The sequence below is a fragment of the Pleurodeles waltl genome, chromosome 9, assembly GCF_031143425.1.
Source record: "Pleurodeles waltl isolate 20211129_DDA chromosome 9, aPleWal1.hap1.20221129, whole genome shotgun sequence".
NCBI classification, from domain to species: domain Eukaryota; kingdom Metazoa; phylum Chordata; class Amphibia; order Caudata; family Salamandridae; genus Pleurodeles; species Pleurodeles waltl.
The window spans coordinates 146,411,503-146,429,052 of record NC_090448.1 but is presented as its reverse complement, the minus strand read 5'-3'; the positions used below and the strand labels follow the sequence as shown (position 1 = coordinate 146,429,052).

Here is a 17,550-nt window from a genome sequence, read left to right as displayed (position 1 = left end):
CATATGTATGTCGCCTATTTCGACAAACAGAATGCTCCAAAAACATTATAAAAACCCTGCGTCTTGCTGCTACACGTTACACGGCAGTTGTTGTTGGCATGCCTGTCATGTGCAACAACTTCCCCGCTGACTTGTCATAATCCTGCTCTGGAGGGTTCGACTTTGCTGTGGGTGTCAGGTGATAGCTGCATTTCAGAGTTTACCAAATGTTTAATCTTTCTTCTTGAAGATGCTCAGAAGGGTGTCCATTATAAATGTGTGTTTTGGAATGCAGCCACACACCCGTCATTAACTCGGTTCACACCAACCGCATAATGAGAAAGAACACCCACTCACTTCACGTCACTTCCCTGTCATTTGGTGGAAATGGTGCCTAACCACTACCGACTGGAGGGAGCTTCTCTAATACATTGCTTTACTTGGCACCAGGGTGTATAATTTCTGCCCACTCCTAATACAGGGGGAACGAGTCTCTGCGCAGTGATTTTATGAAAGAAAGGTGCTTCAATGATTGGTTGCTCAAACGATTCTTTACAGTATTTAGTTTTGGACAAAGGTTTGTGCTGTTAAATTATTTTAGATGTGCGCGAAAGCATAAGCACGGTACTAGGTTTGCCAAGAAATGTTGGTAGCTAAAATAAGTTTAGCAATGTAGAATATCCACAGTTACCTTTAGTTCTTTTTAAACACTGACTTAATTCTATCTGCTAAAGACAAAAACAGTGCAAGACTCAATACCAAACTCATAAAAGTTGAGTAATATTTGTGAAGGGAAGGCAAAGCACAAGCAGAGCAAACAGGCACAAGTAGTAGGACTCCCTACCTCAGGTAGCAAAGCAAAACCCAGCTGAAATATTGAAAACAACAAAATCTACTAGGGCATCATTGTGCCATGCAAAATGGACAGAATGTATACTCTGCAACAGGCATGCGCCACTTGCAATCAGGTGCAAATACAAACCCATTCTATGCACATAGAGAGCACTCTAGGAAAATTATGGATGATGTTTTGGCTAACAACCTGGCATCCCAACACAAAAATCTCCTGGGAAAGCTCACCACTACCGGCAGTGGCTGGACTGAGTTGGGATTGGGCACCCCTGAAGTCTAAAGAAATTCTCAGAAAATGGGTCCCCATAGCTCCTGATCTCTGTTGAGAAGTCTTAAATCATGTCAACAATGGCTTATTCTTCCCTTCTTCCCCTCGGCCAGCACCTACCAAGTGCATTCATATAGTACTTCAGCTCCTTTGCCATACCAGAAGTGGCTACTATAACTCCACCATTGCCTTTGAATCATGACTGTATTCCTGCATCATGATCAAAACTTTACATGCCTTACATTGAAACTGCAAAGAACCCTCCTACATCTTTCAAGCTAACTGGTCCTTCAAATCATCCTTCTTCCATCCCCCGTAGTTGACAGTTGCATTATTTTCTTCCTCTCCTAATGACCCCACACCATCACATAATGCAAGGTTGGTGGGGAAGGGTGCGACCAGAGAGCTATGTACTAAGCTCTATTATACAAGAAGAAAAGAAGGGGTCTTAGCTGGACAATTTTAAATTGCGATTAACTACAAGGTCATTTACAGATACTGCTAGATGTAGGGCACCTATTTAGTGTAGATGTTTTGGGTTTCTTAGGTATCCGATAAGAAAAGAGAACTAGCAACAGCTGCACGAATTTGACAACGTTGACGGAGGCTAGATTCACAATTACCTTATTCTTTCATTCTTCTCTGTCACTCCTGCACTTCCTTGCTTCTCTCCTCAATCTTTTGGTTGTCTATTTCTCTCTTTCACTTCCGCCATCCAATATATTTGCTCACTTTGGGTCAACCCTTAGGGTGTCCTTCTACCCATTCAGGAAACTCATACATATCCATTTTGCTCAGCCATGCAGTGCTCCACCCTGCAATGGAGCAAGGACTAGCATTTTCTTTAAAACTGTTCACATTGTGGAAAATCACTAATTGCTTTTGAACAAGAAGTGTGTAATGAGGAGGGTGGTTGGAGGCCAAATGTAGTGGCACAGATAAAGGCTTGTCCTGCAATTCACCTAAAAACAAAGGCATGCTTTGTAGTCTTTTAGCATGTTATCTGTACCCCAGAACCTGCTTCCTACATCACTAAAGAATTTCCACATCCCTTAAGCAGTGGTTCAAGGTTCCATATTGCAACATCACCATTGTCTCCCTAGCAGCCAAATAGCTATGGATAACCAACAACAACCATACACCCAACAGCAGAGAAAAAATAACAGCAGATAACACATAAACAATGTCACAGACAGTCAGGCAGAATGAAGAAAAGGCCACAGACGTTTGCCCCATGTGAATTTGATCCACATACTAAGGAAAGTCACAGATGGCTCAGAGCAGTAACAAGATTTGCAATGATGCCTACAACAATGTAGACATTTAATAAAATGCATGTCGAGGTGCCATCCTTTTGTATGTTGGCAGATGGTATGGTAGGTGTAAGCTTATAGCCATCATGACACATTTATATCAGACCACCTTACAGCAGGTGATGCCTTTTGCTCTAACAGTCCAGGGCACGTATTATGGTAAGGGTGCACTTTCCCTGTTTCCGCATTGGTGCACCTTAATACAGGTGTGACAGGAGCAAATAGGGAAAGTGCACCTTTTAATGGTAAATGTGCTGCCGTCAAGGCAGCCATGAATTTACTCTGCCCTCAGTGTGGCACATGTAAGTGAAATTGGGAGTGGCTGCTTCAAAGCTGCCCTGTGTTTTACAACACAGGCGCACCCACCTGTACTTTCAAGGTGAATTAGTGATCCCTTGCAGGTGGGTGTAGTAAGTAACTGCACCCGCCTGGAAAGGGATTTCTGGGGGCCATGGGAACCCATTTCTCCCCTATAAAGAAGGCGCTGCCCTCAGGGCAGTGGGAAATCACACTGCCCCCAGGTCAGTGCTTTCAAGAGAAATACAGAGCAGTTGTTTAAAAATTGCTCTGTGTTTTTCTGTGCAAGCGGCAACCTTCCTGCTTTGTCAAAAGGGATTATGAGATCTTGAGGGGGGTGAGTTACTGAATCCCTCTGCAGAGGGATGTCTTGGGAAGTCTATGGGACCACCTTACATCCCTTGAGAGGGCTGCCTTCAAGGGGTACACTGACAGTGTGCCACCTTGTTGTGGTGCATTCTGAGTGCACTTCCTGAGGGCATTTTTGCCTCTCCATCCACATTGGTAATAAGGCTTAGGTGCAGAGGCAAAGTGATTCCCTCATTTGCATGAGCCACACCCCCATGCAAATGAAGGAACACCTTCACCTACATGTCCTCCAGTGCCCCTCTGTATTACAGGAGGGGCTGCACAAGACTTTTGAAATGCCAAAGTGCCCCAGGTGCACACAGAGCAGGCGCACATGCCTGTTGCACCCCCAGGACCCTTTCTGTACTACGGACCCTGGTAGATACCAGTACCTCAGGGAGAGGTATTTACTGGCTACAGTAAATGCTTCCTGTTTCAATTACTTCACTTGTGCAGAATCAGTATTTTAAGTATAACCTAATTATTGTCTTTGTTCTCAATAAATGTCAGCTGCTGTATTCTGTCATGAGGGTGTGATAATTCTCAACTTGGAATTACGATCCCTGTGCAAACTCCAGGTCTGCACAGCAGAGCAGTCAGAACGTAGACTTTCGATTTGTAATATTGTAGTGATAAGTTGTTTACGTAGTCGAGATGTGTCTGTATCTTGAGTGTACAGATATTGCAGGGGAATTGAAGAGAATAAATATACCATTACCAGATAATAAGGCGAAATACAGCTTTTTGTGTTTATGATACTCATGTATCCTTTATTTTAGTGTAATTCTTGTCTACTGTATATTTTAAAAATGCTGCAATACATTTTTTCTCATTGCTCAAATTTTTCCAGCTCCAAATAATATTCACCTCCTATGTAAACCTGCTTGTTTCTCCACTCTCCTCCTTTATTCAATTATTTCAGTTTTTTTACTTGCAAATATCATTAAATATGTTTTAACTATTAAAATAGTCAACTTCTAATTCCCACTTTTCCACATACCTAATTTTTTTATCTAGTTCTTTTTTCCAGGAACAAACAATGTACAGGTCACCCTACGGGTGACTAGCCACGCTTGAAATTCTTAAATCTATTGTTACTGCAATTTGCTGGTGTGTTTTTACCTCCTCTACTGGGTATTGTATTGTTGAACGGTTCATCTATCAACTGAACAAGAGTTGATAAATATTATTTGTAACCCTATGCTATGCCTGACATGCACCTTATTGAGCTTCATTCCTTGGCTAATTTTCCATTTTACTAGTGCTAACTCAGTGGCTTTGGCTTTGGGGCAGCCTGCAAAAAAGTTATACATACCCATTTACTTTGAGGGACAACAGAGCTTCTGCCCTTGTTACCTCCACCTGCTGGAGGGTGCCGGCTAGTGTAGGGTGCTTGTACTAGTCAAAGAATATCATTACACATAGCTATGGAATAGAAGAAGGCGGGGAAGATGGGGTGCAGACTGGACATTTTCAAAAAGGGTTTGTTCACTTTTGACATGCGACCTGCCCACTTTGTCTGAAACCATCACTATTTACATACGAGCTCATGCTAAGCCTGAGCTACCCTCACACACATGGGTCATCCCCTCGTGAATCATAGTAACCTGGTTCACAGATGCTTCACTTTGTAACTCTCACATTGTCTTCACACACAGACAGGTCTCATCCTCTCAGTCTTACAGGGAGCCTAGAAGGCTCTCTCTCACAAACTCTGTTCATATTCTCAATTCAAAATACATGCTCAATACCACACCCTGCACAACCAACCTCTCTAGCTTTTGCTCAGTGTCCACCCCTCTCAGGCAATACTCACCTTACACACGACCTTTACATTTCTGTCACTAACAGCCAACAACTCCATCCCCCACTCACAGTCAGTCCAGCTCTCTCGCAATCACACAACCCCGATGCACAGAGTCCTATTCTATTCATCATCACACTATCTTCACTCACAAAACTTCACACAGCTGTCCCCCTTAGCTACTGGTAGTCCATGATCCTCACAATATGCTTACTCAAATGCACCACACCCATTAGCCTAACAATCTTTTCTCTGATGGGCAACTTATCCCACACTCTTACATTATCTTCATTGACAGAAGGCAATGAGCAATGCAACCCTTTCTATAGATGTCAGATCAGGTGCCTTCACTCACCCTCTATTTATCCTCATTCATGGGAAGCTAATAAATCTTAATCTCACATTATGACAACTCACAGGTAGCACATCTGCCAAACACTGATTAAATAATTTAGGAGATTATCACATTAACAAATGCAATCTAATTTTACCAAGGAGAGTGGTTCCATTCCCTTGATGCCAGCAAAAGTCAGGAGTTCTTGAGTCCTTTAGTCCTATTCTTCCAGTTGGAGTCACAAGTCTGCTTTCTATCAGCAGGGCCTTCTTCTTCAGGAAGAATCTTCTCTGGTCCAAGAATGCTTTGAAGATGTTTTGATGTGAAAGTCTTATCATGTGCCCTAGCAAATAATTGGAGAATTTAGCCTCCCCAATTCTGGATAATGTCTCACTCTTCACTTTTGCAGCATATTACCCAGAACCCCTTTTTCAAGAGGAAAAATCCCTTCTGCCACCATGTGGACTCTCTCCAGTTTCCTAGCCACTTCCAAGATTAGATGAGCTCCCTACCCATGTGACAGGCTTAAAACTGGTTCTATTTCCCACTGTGACTGGAGACAGGATGTCTGGGAGGGTTCAGGGGGTGAATAACTGAAGATCACTCCTTTTTCCAACTTAAAAGAGAAAGTGTCAAGGCTGCCAAGTATCCCTGTCCACTTCCATGGAACTAATCCCTGCTAAGTGGCTAGAGGCTAGTACTACTCTCTTCTTCTGAGGCTCAGAAGTATGCTATTACTTCGAAGGCAAAAATGTTCACTTCCCAGCAATGAATATGTATTCTAGTTTTAGAGAAGCTATATGACAAAAGAAGTTTTCAGACAATTTAGTCCCAGGCAGCACAAAGTCCAATTTTAGAAAGTGTTCTATGTTCATTTGAAATTTGATTTCACCATTAAACTAGAGTTTTAAAACTATGATGGAAACAAGTTTGAATGACATGCCTAGCATTCTAACAAGTAAAGGTGCAAAATACATATTTTATTCTTACATATGCCTGTCTTATGGTAAATGTAGCCGAAACTACATAGAGGAAATCGTTGTTTGTCCTTGTGACACCATGAGGACACACTTTAAAAATAAGGTGGAACAGTTGTTCATATATTAGAACACTCCCTTGCGGACTTAAAAGGAACAATTTAGGGGTGGCTTATCAATATATAAACAAGTTTTCCTACATGACATGAATTTTTGTCATACCTTTAATCTGCAGCACAGTGGTGCCCTTGGCAGCTGAACATGTTTGTCAGATATCAGATTAATGAAATACACACCACAGACACATATGGCATTTAACTTTCATGGCACTGGTGCAATGTCTGTGCCATTTACCATTGATTTAAAGGAAAGTTAATAGACCAGTTGGATAAAACCAGTTTTATCAATATCACCGTAGGGTCAGAGCTCATGAACAAAGGCAATGGATAGCAGTGCAACATTGTACCCAATCCTAGTACTAGCAGAAACAGGATCCAGAAAAAGGTGAAAAAAGAGGTGTTCATCATGTGAAAAAGGGAATTTATTTGGCACCTTATTCCATTATTCATCTATTCGTTCATACTCTCTTACTTCCATTCCTCTCTCATTTATTATTTGTGCATCTGGTCATTGTCTCAGGAAGCTATATATTCACCCATCCTTCCAACTAGCCAACTGTTGATCCTTTCTAACATTCCCTTACTCATCCACCCACACCACTTTACTCAACAGTCAGCAAAAGAAGCCCTCAAGCACTAAAATAGGCATACATGTTGGTTGTGCTTTCCACCGGCTTTCATTTATTGCCTCTGCTCCTGCTTTCACTGTCTTACCCCTGCTACATGCATTTACTGCCTTCAGTCACTGGCTGCTCTCTAGCTGCCTTTGCTCACATGTTCTCTCTCTGCCTCCATCATGGCTGTCTGCATGCCCTTTTCCTCTCTTTTACCTGGTCACCCTCTTCATTCCACTTTGTGTTGCATGCTAGGTAGCGCAGACAGGCCATACTGGAGTGGTGCAATACTTTCAGGTCGGCGTTTATGTTTTAACACATGCCAAAACAGCATGCACAAATATTGCTTGCATTATTTAACACAATAAATCCAGATCTTTTGACTTTGCCCAAATGCCACTGCACCTGCCACACTGATAACACATGTGTTAGCATATGAATGACATAGCAAGACAATAGAGCTGGCTTCGAAAATGAACATTATACCTATTGACTTTGCCAATGTACGTTTTCCTTTAGCTTCACCTGAACTTGTTTTGGCTGCAGAAGTCTATTTTAAAAAATTGCAATTACTTTACACTACATCGTTTTTATCACCTCTGAACACTGTGTTGAATAAGGACTGTAAAGTCTAAAAATTGCTTTTGTAGTATTGTTATGTAAGGCTGTTAAGTGTATCAAGTAAGTCATAGGCAGGAAAATTGACTAGGAAACCAGTTACCATAAAAAAATAAAAAAATTACAAAGTTTAGAAAGGCATATTTGTACACAGGTTAGGGGACAAAAATACAGACAACTATCATAACATTGGTGAATACAACAATTACAACAAAAAGTTCGTGTGAACCTGCAAACCTGATTGCCAAGACTAGGTTTTACAAGGACGTTTATCTAATGGGTCACCAGTTATCACATCCGTTGCGGTATACACTGCAAGGTCCAATCATTTTGCACAAGGTGAGCTTGATTCACAAAGGAAAATATATACATGCAGATTTATTCATCACATTTGCTACTACAACTAGTAGTAACTTTACATGTTTGCTAGCCATCATTTCCAACCATGAAATGAGTCCTAGGTGTAGGTTTACATGTTTCCATCCTGTGGTGGAGCCTCCTACACCAGACCGAATGAGTGTTAAGATACAGCTTGGAACTTTTAATCACTTAGGTGGATACTTCCAGCACGATGATGAAGATCTCCATATGTAAAGTACAGAGAAAAGTATTAAAGTTTAATCATCTTTAAAAAAAAAAAATACAAAATATAAATATTTTACAAAATATAAATGTAAAATTAGTTACGTTTTTTATTAAAAAGTGAACTGATAAAACAACATGTTGCAGCGATTTACCTCAAATGTGTATTAATCAATTAAATATTTAAAATGCATTTGTTTAATTTACAAACCATATGGGTTACAAATATTTTGAATAATTCCATCAGCAGTAACAATTTTATTTGTATTTCATAAGTAAAATTAATAAAAGATACACATAGAATGTAATTATGTTCAATGTTCTAACAAATATTTAAACGTGCAATTTAATTATGGCAAAGAGTTTGATAATTTCTCTCCATATCTATTTTTAAGAAAACCAACATAGATAGATAGGTAGGTAGATAGATAGATAGATAGATAGATAGATAGATAGATAGATAGATAGATAGATAGATAGATAGATAGATAGATAGGGGCTATTTGTATTTGCATGTCCCATTCTAAACCCTTCCCTACCCCTCACTAAACCCCTTCCTCTTCGTGTAAGCATTATTTTTTCAGCCACTCTCTATCTCGTCCTCATTTAATATTAAAATGTATACCTATGTGTGTAGAAATCTCTGCACACGTGGTGGACACCTCCAGACAGAAAAGATGGGAGTGGTGGAGGCATAGGTCTTCACACATGGATAAATGAATAGATAGAGTGTTTTTATACTTTTCTACTAGTTCTACTAGTTCATGTACAACAAACTGCAGTTTGTTAAGAGGGCCCTGAATGTTGTTGAGTCAAATACTGAAACAATTTCCCCTACACACTTGGACAATCCAAAAATGTTTAGTGCTGGGCTGAAAACTATACCTGTCTAGGTCCATTTTTTATAATTTGGAGAAAAGGCTAATAGTCATCCTCTTGGGTATGGATTTGATTGCGATTCTCTAGAGACAGTAGCAGAGCATTCCATACCATAATAACAGAATACCATGTCACAAACTATAAAAGAATAGAACACGGCAAAACATGCCATTACAAAAACCAGTATAATACAAAATTACACAACATCAAAGAACACAACAGACTAAAAGACAGAACAAGAAGCATGAGTGTGGTGGACAGCAACGAGGCCTCTTTAACAACTGATTTGTTACACCAGTACGCTCTAGGAAGAATTTCCGTAATTCACGTCATGACATGCCTCCAAAAGCAGATTTAATGCATTAGAATATGGGTCTAAACTAAATCATGTACAGGAGAGCTCTTTAGTGGATTAAGGGCCAGATGTAGCAAACTGTTTGCGACTTGCAAATGTCGAAAATCGCCGTTTGCGACTCGCAAATGCGTGTTTGCTATGCAGAAATGCATTTTGCGAGTCGGAACCGACTCGCAAAATGCATTTTCGAGTCGCAAATAGTAAGGGGTGTTCCCTTCCTATTTGCGAGTCGCAGTGGTATGCAATTCCTTTTGCGACCGCATACGCGGTTGCAAATGGAGTCGCAGTTACCATCCCTTGAAGTGGGTGGTAACCCACTTGCAAACGGGAAGGGGTCCCCATGGGACCCCTTCCCCTTTGTGACTGGACCCAAAATTATTTTTTCAGAGCAGGCAGTGGTCCAAGGGACCACTACCTGCCCTGAAAAAATCCGAAACTAAAGGTTTCGGTTTTTTTTTCTAAGTGCAGCTCGTTTTCCTTTAAGGAAAACGGGCTACAGTTGGAAAAAAAAACTGCTTTATTTAAAAGCAGTCACGGACATGGAGGTCTGCTGTTCCCAGCAGGCCTCCATCCCCGTGAGTGCCCATACTCGCAATGGGGTCGCAAACTGCGACCCACCTCATGTATATTAATGAGGTGGGTCTTTGCGACCCCATAGCGACTCGCAGAAGGTGTCTGAGACACCGTGCTGCATAGCAAATTGCGACTTGCAATTTGCGAGTCGCACGGACTCGCAAATTGCAAGTCGCAATTTGCCATTTTCCTACATCTGGCCCTAAGTTCTCTACACACATTCGGACTTTGACAGGGAATCAAATATTGTACAAATCACTACCCTTTGAATTTAGAGCAGAATCACTTCATGACTTACCACAAAATAAGACGTTTTGAACTAAGAAACGAATACTAGAAACAACATACCTTTAAAAATGCAAATGTAAACAATTTCTCTACAAATAAATTGTGTGGGAACACACATAGAATTAAGAACGGGACACACAGACAAAAAGCTTAGTTTTAATATACTTTATTTAAAAAGTACACCATTTTCAGTTGTTCATGACGTGACAAAGCTAAAAGTAATAACCACCATTTTTGCTGTCTCTTGTCCTTTTTTGGGTGTAGTGTCATATCATATGGCGAGGTCACACCTGCATGAGTTGCAAAGTAAAAATTGGTAAACGTTTTGATTCAACATGTTTAAGAGTTTTTAACACGAACAGTTTTGAATTAATGAAATGCTGATGAGTTGATTATATTTCAATTCTTTTGTGCTGCCGCATTTACTCAGTTCACAGTTTATCCATGTATTTAGCATGCCATGTGTTGAGATCAGTCAATGTCACCTTGAGCAAAGCGTCAAAACTAGAGAAAGGAGAACAAAAAATGGGCGTGCTCTGAGACCTAGAACTCCACCGCATTCCCTTGCATTTTCCTGAAAAGGGAAAATAAAAACGATATTCAGAGGGTTATCGTCAGTATTTTTTCAGATCAGCGCAAATACTTTGATGTTAGCAGACATTAAACAAAACACAGGATCACTGTGAAGAGAAAAAAAGCATCACACTGGTGCTTTCTGTCCTACGCATAATGTGATCATTTACAAGAACAGATTAAAAAAATAATCGACAAATACACCACAAACATAAGATGAACAGAAACGAGCACCGTACGAATCAATAAATGAAACACACGTGCATTCACCAGAGCACAATGAGAAACACATACAAACCAGCATTATACATTACATGAATGCTCCCGTCAACGATTTTGCTTGTAGTGTGCGCAGTACTGTAAAATCCCTGAATGTTAATACATTTCTTTACAATGTTGGATGTTTTGTAGACTACAGTATATGGCCGATAGAAACCTAAGCAGCGTCTAAGTAATTGTATTTCGTCAGTTCTGATTAAAACAGATGGCCATCAACTATCTAAAAATAATGTTTGTATGTATCCATTTTAACGACCAATTCAGATAGACTACCTGAAATAACCAGATGAAATAATCTGATTTCGACTATAAAAATGCATATCTTATTACAGGACGAAACCCCTAGGAAGAAAGCATTTTTTTAAATCATCCATCAAAAAGTGCACCTGTCCAGAGTGATTATGCAAAAGCCTGTGATTGTCTTCCTAAATAACAGCTAAGAATGAATTAGGTTGCTATATTAAACACATCTAATGTAGCAGATTGCAGTCTGACCCTTTTCCTTAATTAAAACTACCAATTGTTTCCGTGATCACTGCACAATGGGCTATAAAAATGAATATCAAAACAAAAAAAGTAAAATTGGTTAAAAGATTATAGTGCAACTCTTCGAAAGAGGAACATACTGTCTCTTAGATGGAAGTCCCTTCACACCCAGAACCTTCTGCAAGACATCTTACGTTCCTGTACTGTGCCTTAACTTATCCAATCATAACTGGGAGATGGCAATAATCTAGAGCTTCGCTAAGGCTGGGACCTGTTTTGTGCCAGCTTCACCGATAAAATCTTGTAAAACACTGTTCAGTTACTGGATGGTGCCACCGGGTAGGAAGCAGAGGCTTAAAGAACGGTTTTGTTGTGCAGGCCTTTCATTAGTAAATTATGAAATGGAAGGGTCGAAAAACATCTAAAAAAACTATTTCCACAAACTACAGGAGAGAAACTAAGAACATTGAGCATAGCCCTTACTCTGTTTCGTCATATAGGTGGTCATTCTGACCCTGGCGGTCTTTGACCGCCAGGGCGGAGGACCGCGGGAGCACCGCCGACAGGCCGGCGGTGCTCCAATGGGGATTCCGACCGCGGCGGTAAAGCCGCGGTCGGACCGGCACCACTGGCGGGGTCCCGCCAGTGTACCGCGGCCCCATTGAATCCTCCGCGGCGGCGCAGCTTGCTGCACCGCCGCGGGGATTCCGACCCCCCCTACCGCCATCCAGATCCCGGCGGTCGGACCGCCGAGATCCGGATGGCGGTAGGGGGGGTCGCGGGGCCCCTGGGGGCCCCTGCAGTGCCCATGCCACTGGCATGGGCACTGCAGGGGCCCCCGTAAGAGGGCCCCTAAATGTATTTCACTGTCTGCTGCGCAGACAGTGAAATACGCGACGGGTGCAACTGCACCCGTCGCACAGCTTCCACTCCGCCGGCTCGATTCCGAGCCGGCTTCATCGTGGAAGCCTCTTTCCCGCTGGGCTGGCTGGCGGTCTGAAGGCGACCGCCCGCCAGCCCAGCGGGAAAGTCAGAATTACCGCCGCGGTCTTTCGACCGCGGAACGGTAACCTGACGGCGGGACTTTGGCGGTCGGCCTCCGCCGCCCGCCAAGGTCAGAATGAGGGCCATAGTCTTTTAGCAGTTAGAATACATATCTGAAAACGTTCTAGCAGTCCCTCAAGGACCGATATGCAGACTCCCTTCAGTTTGAAAAGTAAAGTTTGGCAACTGGTGGAAAAAACTTCTCTATAAAACCCAACATAAAGTATTTTGAACTAAACAATCTTAAAGTCAAAGAATATATTTTCCATTTGTATGTGTTTATTTATTTTTTTGCAACCTACAAATGTAGGATTTTTTTACAATCTTTACAGTCTTTGCTGTTTGGTAACATTAGTATTCGAATGAGCCCGACTAAACTGCATTACTTTTTTAAAATAAAACAAGGGTATTTCGAAACATTTTCCGTGCACAATGGACTAACAACTACAGTTTTGAATCATGAATAGTAAGCAAGGAAAATGTTTCCTTAGTGTATCCACATTCAACAATGCTTGAAAGTGATTAAAGGTGGATGAAAGACTTTTAGTTAATGTATGAGTTTCACCAATTAAAGTGTACCATCAGTAGTAAATATTAACTTAAAGTTATGACCAACAAAGTAGGATCTAGTGCACAGTATCAACAATGACATGCAGTTCCTGGAATGGTGCAATTAAATGCACATGTCCCCGTTGAGGGGGACAGCTTAAGTCAGAGTGAAAGGTCTCATTTTCTATGAGTCCCTACAGTTTTCCACAAACTTTAATAAGCTTCACATGAGAAGATAATTCGCCTGTCATGAAGCTCGTGAATGACCCTTTGACTTAGTATGGACGTCCTCTCCCTTTTCCAGTTAGACAATACACGACAGTGCTTCATAATCAGGGTACACAATGAATCGACACACTGACAGAGACAAATACAACTTATAATTGCAAGGTCTTTGGTTTAACAAGTACGTATAGCATATACATTAAAAGAGGCAAACGTGATAAAGTACATCAGCAAAAGAACTGCTGCAGTTGATGCGGTTTTGGCATTAGCTCTAAGGAACAGATTTACACAAATTTTTCAGGTTTGATTTTTACCTAGAGAAAAACGTGCACTATATACATGCTTGGCGTAATCACTGATAGACAAAAGATAAAACATGCAGTAACAGATGGCATATGCAATAGCGTTGATCATTAGATTATAAGGAGCACCGATTTAAATTGTTTAATATGAAGTCGTAAACCTGAACTCACGTGTCTGCAACATCACATGTGAGCAGATTTACACCACTAAGAAATTTGTGAAGTTTCCAGAAGAACAACTGGAAACCTGCCACACATGGAGATTTCCAGATTTTCAAGTAGCATACTTTTGTGAATTGCATTTTTATAGGAGTAAATATACACACCTAGAATTGTATACAAGTGTATATTGGAATACAAATGTATATTTGCTGCTAAATAAATATACTGAGCAGGTGCAAATGATCTTGCTAACTTTTCTTCTGTACTGCAAACATGTTTTCTCATTGGAGAAACTCGGCTTCCAAACTCCTAACAATTTTGATGGTGTTTCAGATCCCATTCCAATCTTTGAGTGAAATCTAGTCCTACCCTTGTCAGGAACTTTCAATGGAACACTGTCTGTTGTGGCACGCCACAATAGCTATACAGGGAACGCATTGCCAGCAGACCAGGGGGCTCTCACCTACATACTTCAGCGTGGCCTGCAACTGGAGAAGCCGCCAGTGACAACACCGCACCCGCAGGCACTTAAAAAAAGACACTCTCTCCCCGCATCATGAGACACGAATGGGACACGCCCACGAGTGTGCCTGGACAAAGACTGGGCCAAGAGTGGGCTCATCTGCACCTGGATGAGGCCAGGCTGGGCCATCTCCCTTGGTTTCACGCTTTGGTGGATTTGTGATTTTAATAGGGTACTGTGACATTTTTCAGGGTGGGTTTGTTTGGCACCTTGTCAGTGCTTTGAAGTTCTAGATAGTTTTGACTGATTAAGCTGACTTTTAACAACCTCTAGTGATTAGTGGAGAGTTTGAACCATTTTCGAAGTGATATCAATGAGGAAATGTAAAACAACTTTTGTGCTACTCGCCACTGGTACTACACTTGATGGATTTTTGCAGCTGGTAGTCAGGGTAATAAGTAAGGAAGTGGAACTTTCTGAGAGAACACTGTCCATGTCCTCATCATTGTCTCCCGACAGGGCCTTGCTACTGAATCAGAAGCACAAGATGTAGACGCGCAGCAGGTCTCTCAACTCGCTGCCACGCCCACTCTTATACTCTCTGCAGATAACTTTGATAAACATTCAGGCAGCTGTTTACAATCCTCAGTTCAGAGTACAAAGGAAAAAGAGAGAACAGACGCCAAGAGAGTGAAAAGAAAAAGAGTAGAGGCTTGTACAAATGGAAAAAGCAATGTCTCGCTCCTGCAAAAAGTGTGCAAAGTAGAGCCAGGAAGGAAATATCTTAATTAACTGTGGGGGATATGCAAGGTTTTAACCTCGTTGGAAAAGTTATTCTCTTGTATCGAAAAAGTAAATATTAATGCTATCAAACCTATTACGATCTGGTTAGGAAATATAGTAGATCAGTTAGCACCCTGGTAAATATTACTAAAGAGAGACATCAAACAAACCGCCTCCGATCGTGAGATTGTATTGTTTTAAACTTTAAAGATCCTGAGTGAGTTCGCTTCTTATTGCCAAGCCTGAACTTTGAGAGTTCAAACAATGATAGAATACAGACATGCCCATTAGGATACTTGTACACACCACTTCCAGGTTGCATATTTTATGCGCTATGTAGAGAATGAAGAAGGCACAGAGATTTTTGCCTAGGCCTCCTACGTCAGCATTAACCATCCATCCTAATTGATTTGAAGCCTTACAAAGCTTGCAGAAAATTACTGACTCCTAGAACTTCCCCTTAGTGAAGACATAATTCCCTTTTCTTCTTCTCAGCTGTTACATAATGTAACTATTGATAGGTCCAAGGGTGATAGTAGACAAGGTATGCAGCTTCTTTCCAGGAATATTGCAGGGTGCGAGATAAACTCAATAATGAGGATCGGATAGCCGTTATTTAAAAGTTTGATATTATATGTTGTCAGGAAACTTGGGCCATTGAGACTATTGCCTTAAAATGGGTTCAAACCGTATTGCTCCTGCGTAATACCATAGTTGTCTGGGATAGGAAAGGGGGTCTGGTTATTTTCGTGTCATGTGCCATTTTCAATCCTGAGGTAAAAACCATAGCATCCACCCCATGATATTAAATGTTATACCTACAATTCATTAATCTGTGAAATATTATTATATTAATATATATTTTTTCTTCAGACCCCCTAGATATTGCTCAGGAAATTTCGAAGTCACTTCTGGACTTCATTAAGAATCAGGGAGGCAGGAATATTGCAGTCATATGGGCAGGCGAGTTTAATATTACCAAATGTCCCCATAGTGGAGAACGAATTTGTGGGTTTATTAATGCCTAGGGGGTTAACATCAGTCACTTCACGCACTCTGCCTATGGTGAGACTTAAAAACACATAATTTAACACACAACCTGGCCTACTCCTCGTATCGTTGTGCCCAGGGTAATCCAAATCCTTCCACATTTACAGATGAGGCAAGGGGAGTACGATTGATTTTGTGCTTTTAACAGCTGATCTCGTTCATAGTTTTTTTGCAGTATGAGGTCTGTCCCCTCCGCTATAGCCATCATAACCCTATTTATTTGCATTTTGCTATTAACCTACGCCCAGAGATGTTAGATAAATATTAAATAATAAGTTGCTTCGCTTATAAAGGGGTTCATATGAATTAGAGTAGAGATGAACCAAAGAAGTTTTTCAATCACTTGATCACTGTTGCCACTGATGATACCATGTGCTGTCTTTCGCTAGACAGGGTCTCTGACAATATTTTGGCGAGCTTTTCTAATATTTGTAGAATCACAACATGTAATTTATATACAATTAAGCCACTGAGAGCGCGTTCTGCCAAATCGTGGTTTAGTCCTGAGTGTACAGCTGCACTTAATATTTTATAAAAGGCTGGTAATAAGATCCCACACAATATAGAGCTTATTAGGGTAGCCAGGAAGTACTCTAAGCAAGTCCTTGAGAACAGGAAGCAAGACATTAGAAGTAAGGCCTGGGAGGACCTAAGAAAAGCTGCTGGTTTGAAGGACTACAGACTATTCTGGGAAACAATAAATCAGCCTGTTTTCTTTTACAGATAAGCCAGCCACCTCCATTGAGTATCATATTCCAGAACAGGGCTGGATTGACCATTTTACCCTTGTCTTTAATCCGAATCCCTTTTAACTAATATCTTAAAGGGCAGCAGTTAAAGGTAATTTAATCGAGTTTTGGAGAGAGGCCATTATAGTGCCCACCTAGAAAGAGTGACTGGAACTCTCCGACATGTTACTGCCCAATTTCGCTAATCGACTCAACAGCAAAAAGGGTCATCCTGTGCAAATTGGAGGATTGAGCAGAGTCCACCTCATTTCTTTCACCATTTCAATATGCTTTGAGACCTATTGTAGGGACCGTAGAACAGGCTCTTAATATACCTCTTATTTAGGGGAAGTATGTTAAGGCCAGAAGGGGTACCCTTCATACAGAATTCATGGACCTCTCTTGTGCCTGCGATTTAGTGATATGGCAATCTTGTGGGATCTAATGAATCAGGCAGGCATTGATCATTCCTTGTTGGACATGGTAAGGCATCTACACAATGGTGCAATCTCAAAAGTGATGCACATGCAATCAGGGGACTGTACTAAACCAACATGGGTCACCAGAGGACTCCGGCAGGTATGTATTTCAGCCTCTTTCCTGTTTTTGTTTTATATCGACTGCCTAGATGCCTTTTTAAAGACGTAGTAAAGACATTCCCAGAATTGCCTCCCAAGCAGTTCAATACTTTTGTATGCGGACAGTG

General features: G+C 41.1%; 1 protein-coding gene across 2 annotated transcripts in view; it reads right to left on the bottom strand.

Moving 5' to 3' along the window:
- Nucleotides 1–10,359: 10,359 nt before the first annotated feature.
- The window catches only part of CACNA2D3 (calcium voltage-gated channel auxiliary subunit alpha2delta 3), a 2,455,990-nt gene continuing 2,448,799 nt past the window's right edge, over nt 10,360–17,550 (bottom strand). For both annotated transcript variants that reach the window (XM_069206447.1, XM_069206449.1), the window contains one exon: nt 10,360–10,774. In XM_069206447.1, the coding sequence (XP_069062548.1) occupies nt 10,682–10,774 (93 nt within the window). In that variant the 3' untranslated portion in view covers nt 10,360–10,681. The remainder of the gene's footprint in view (nt 10,775–17,550) is intronic.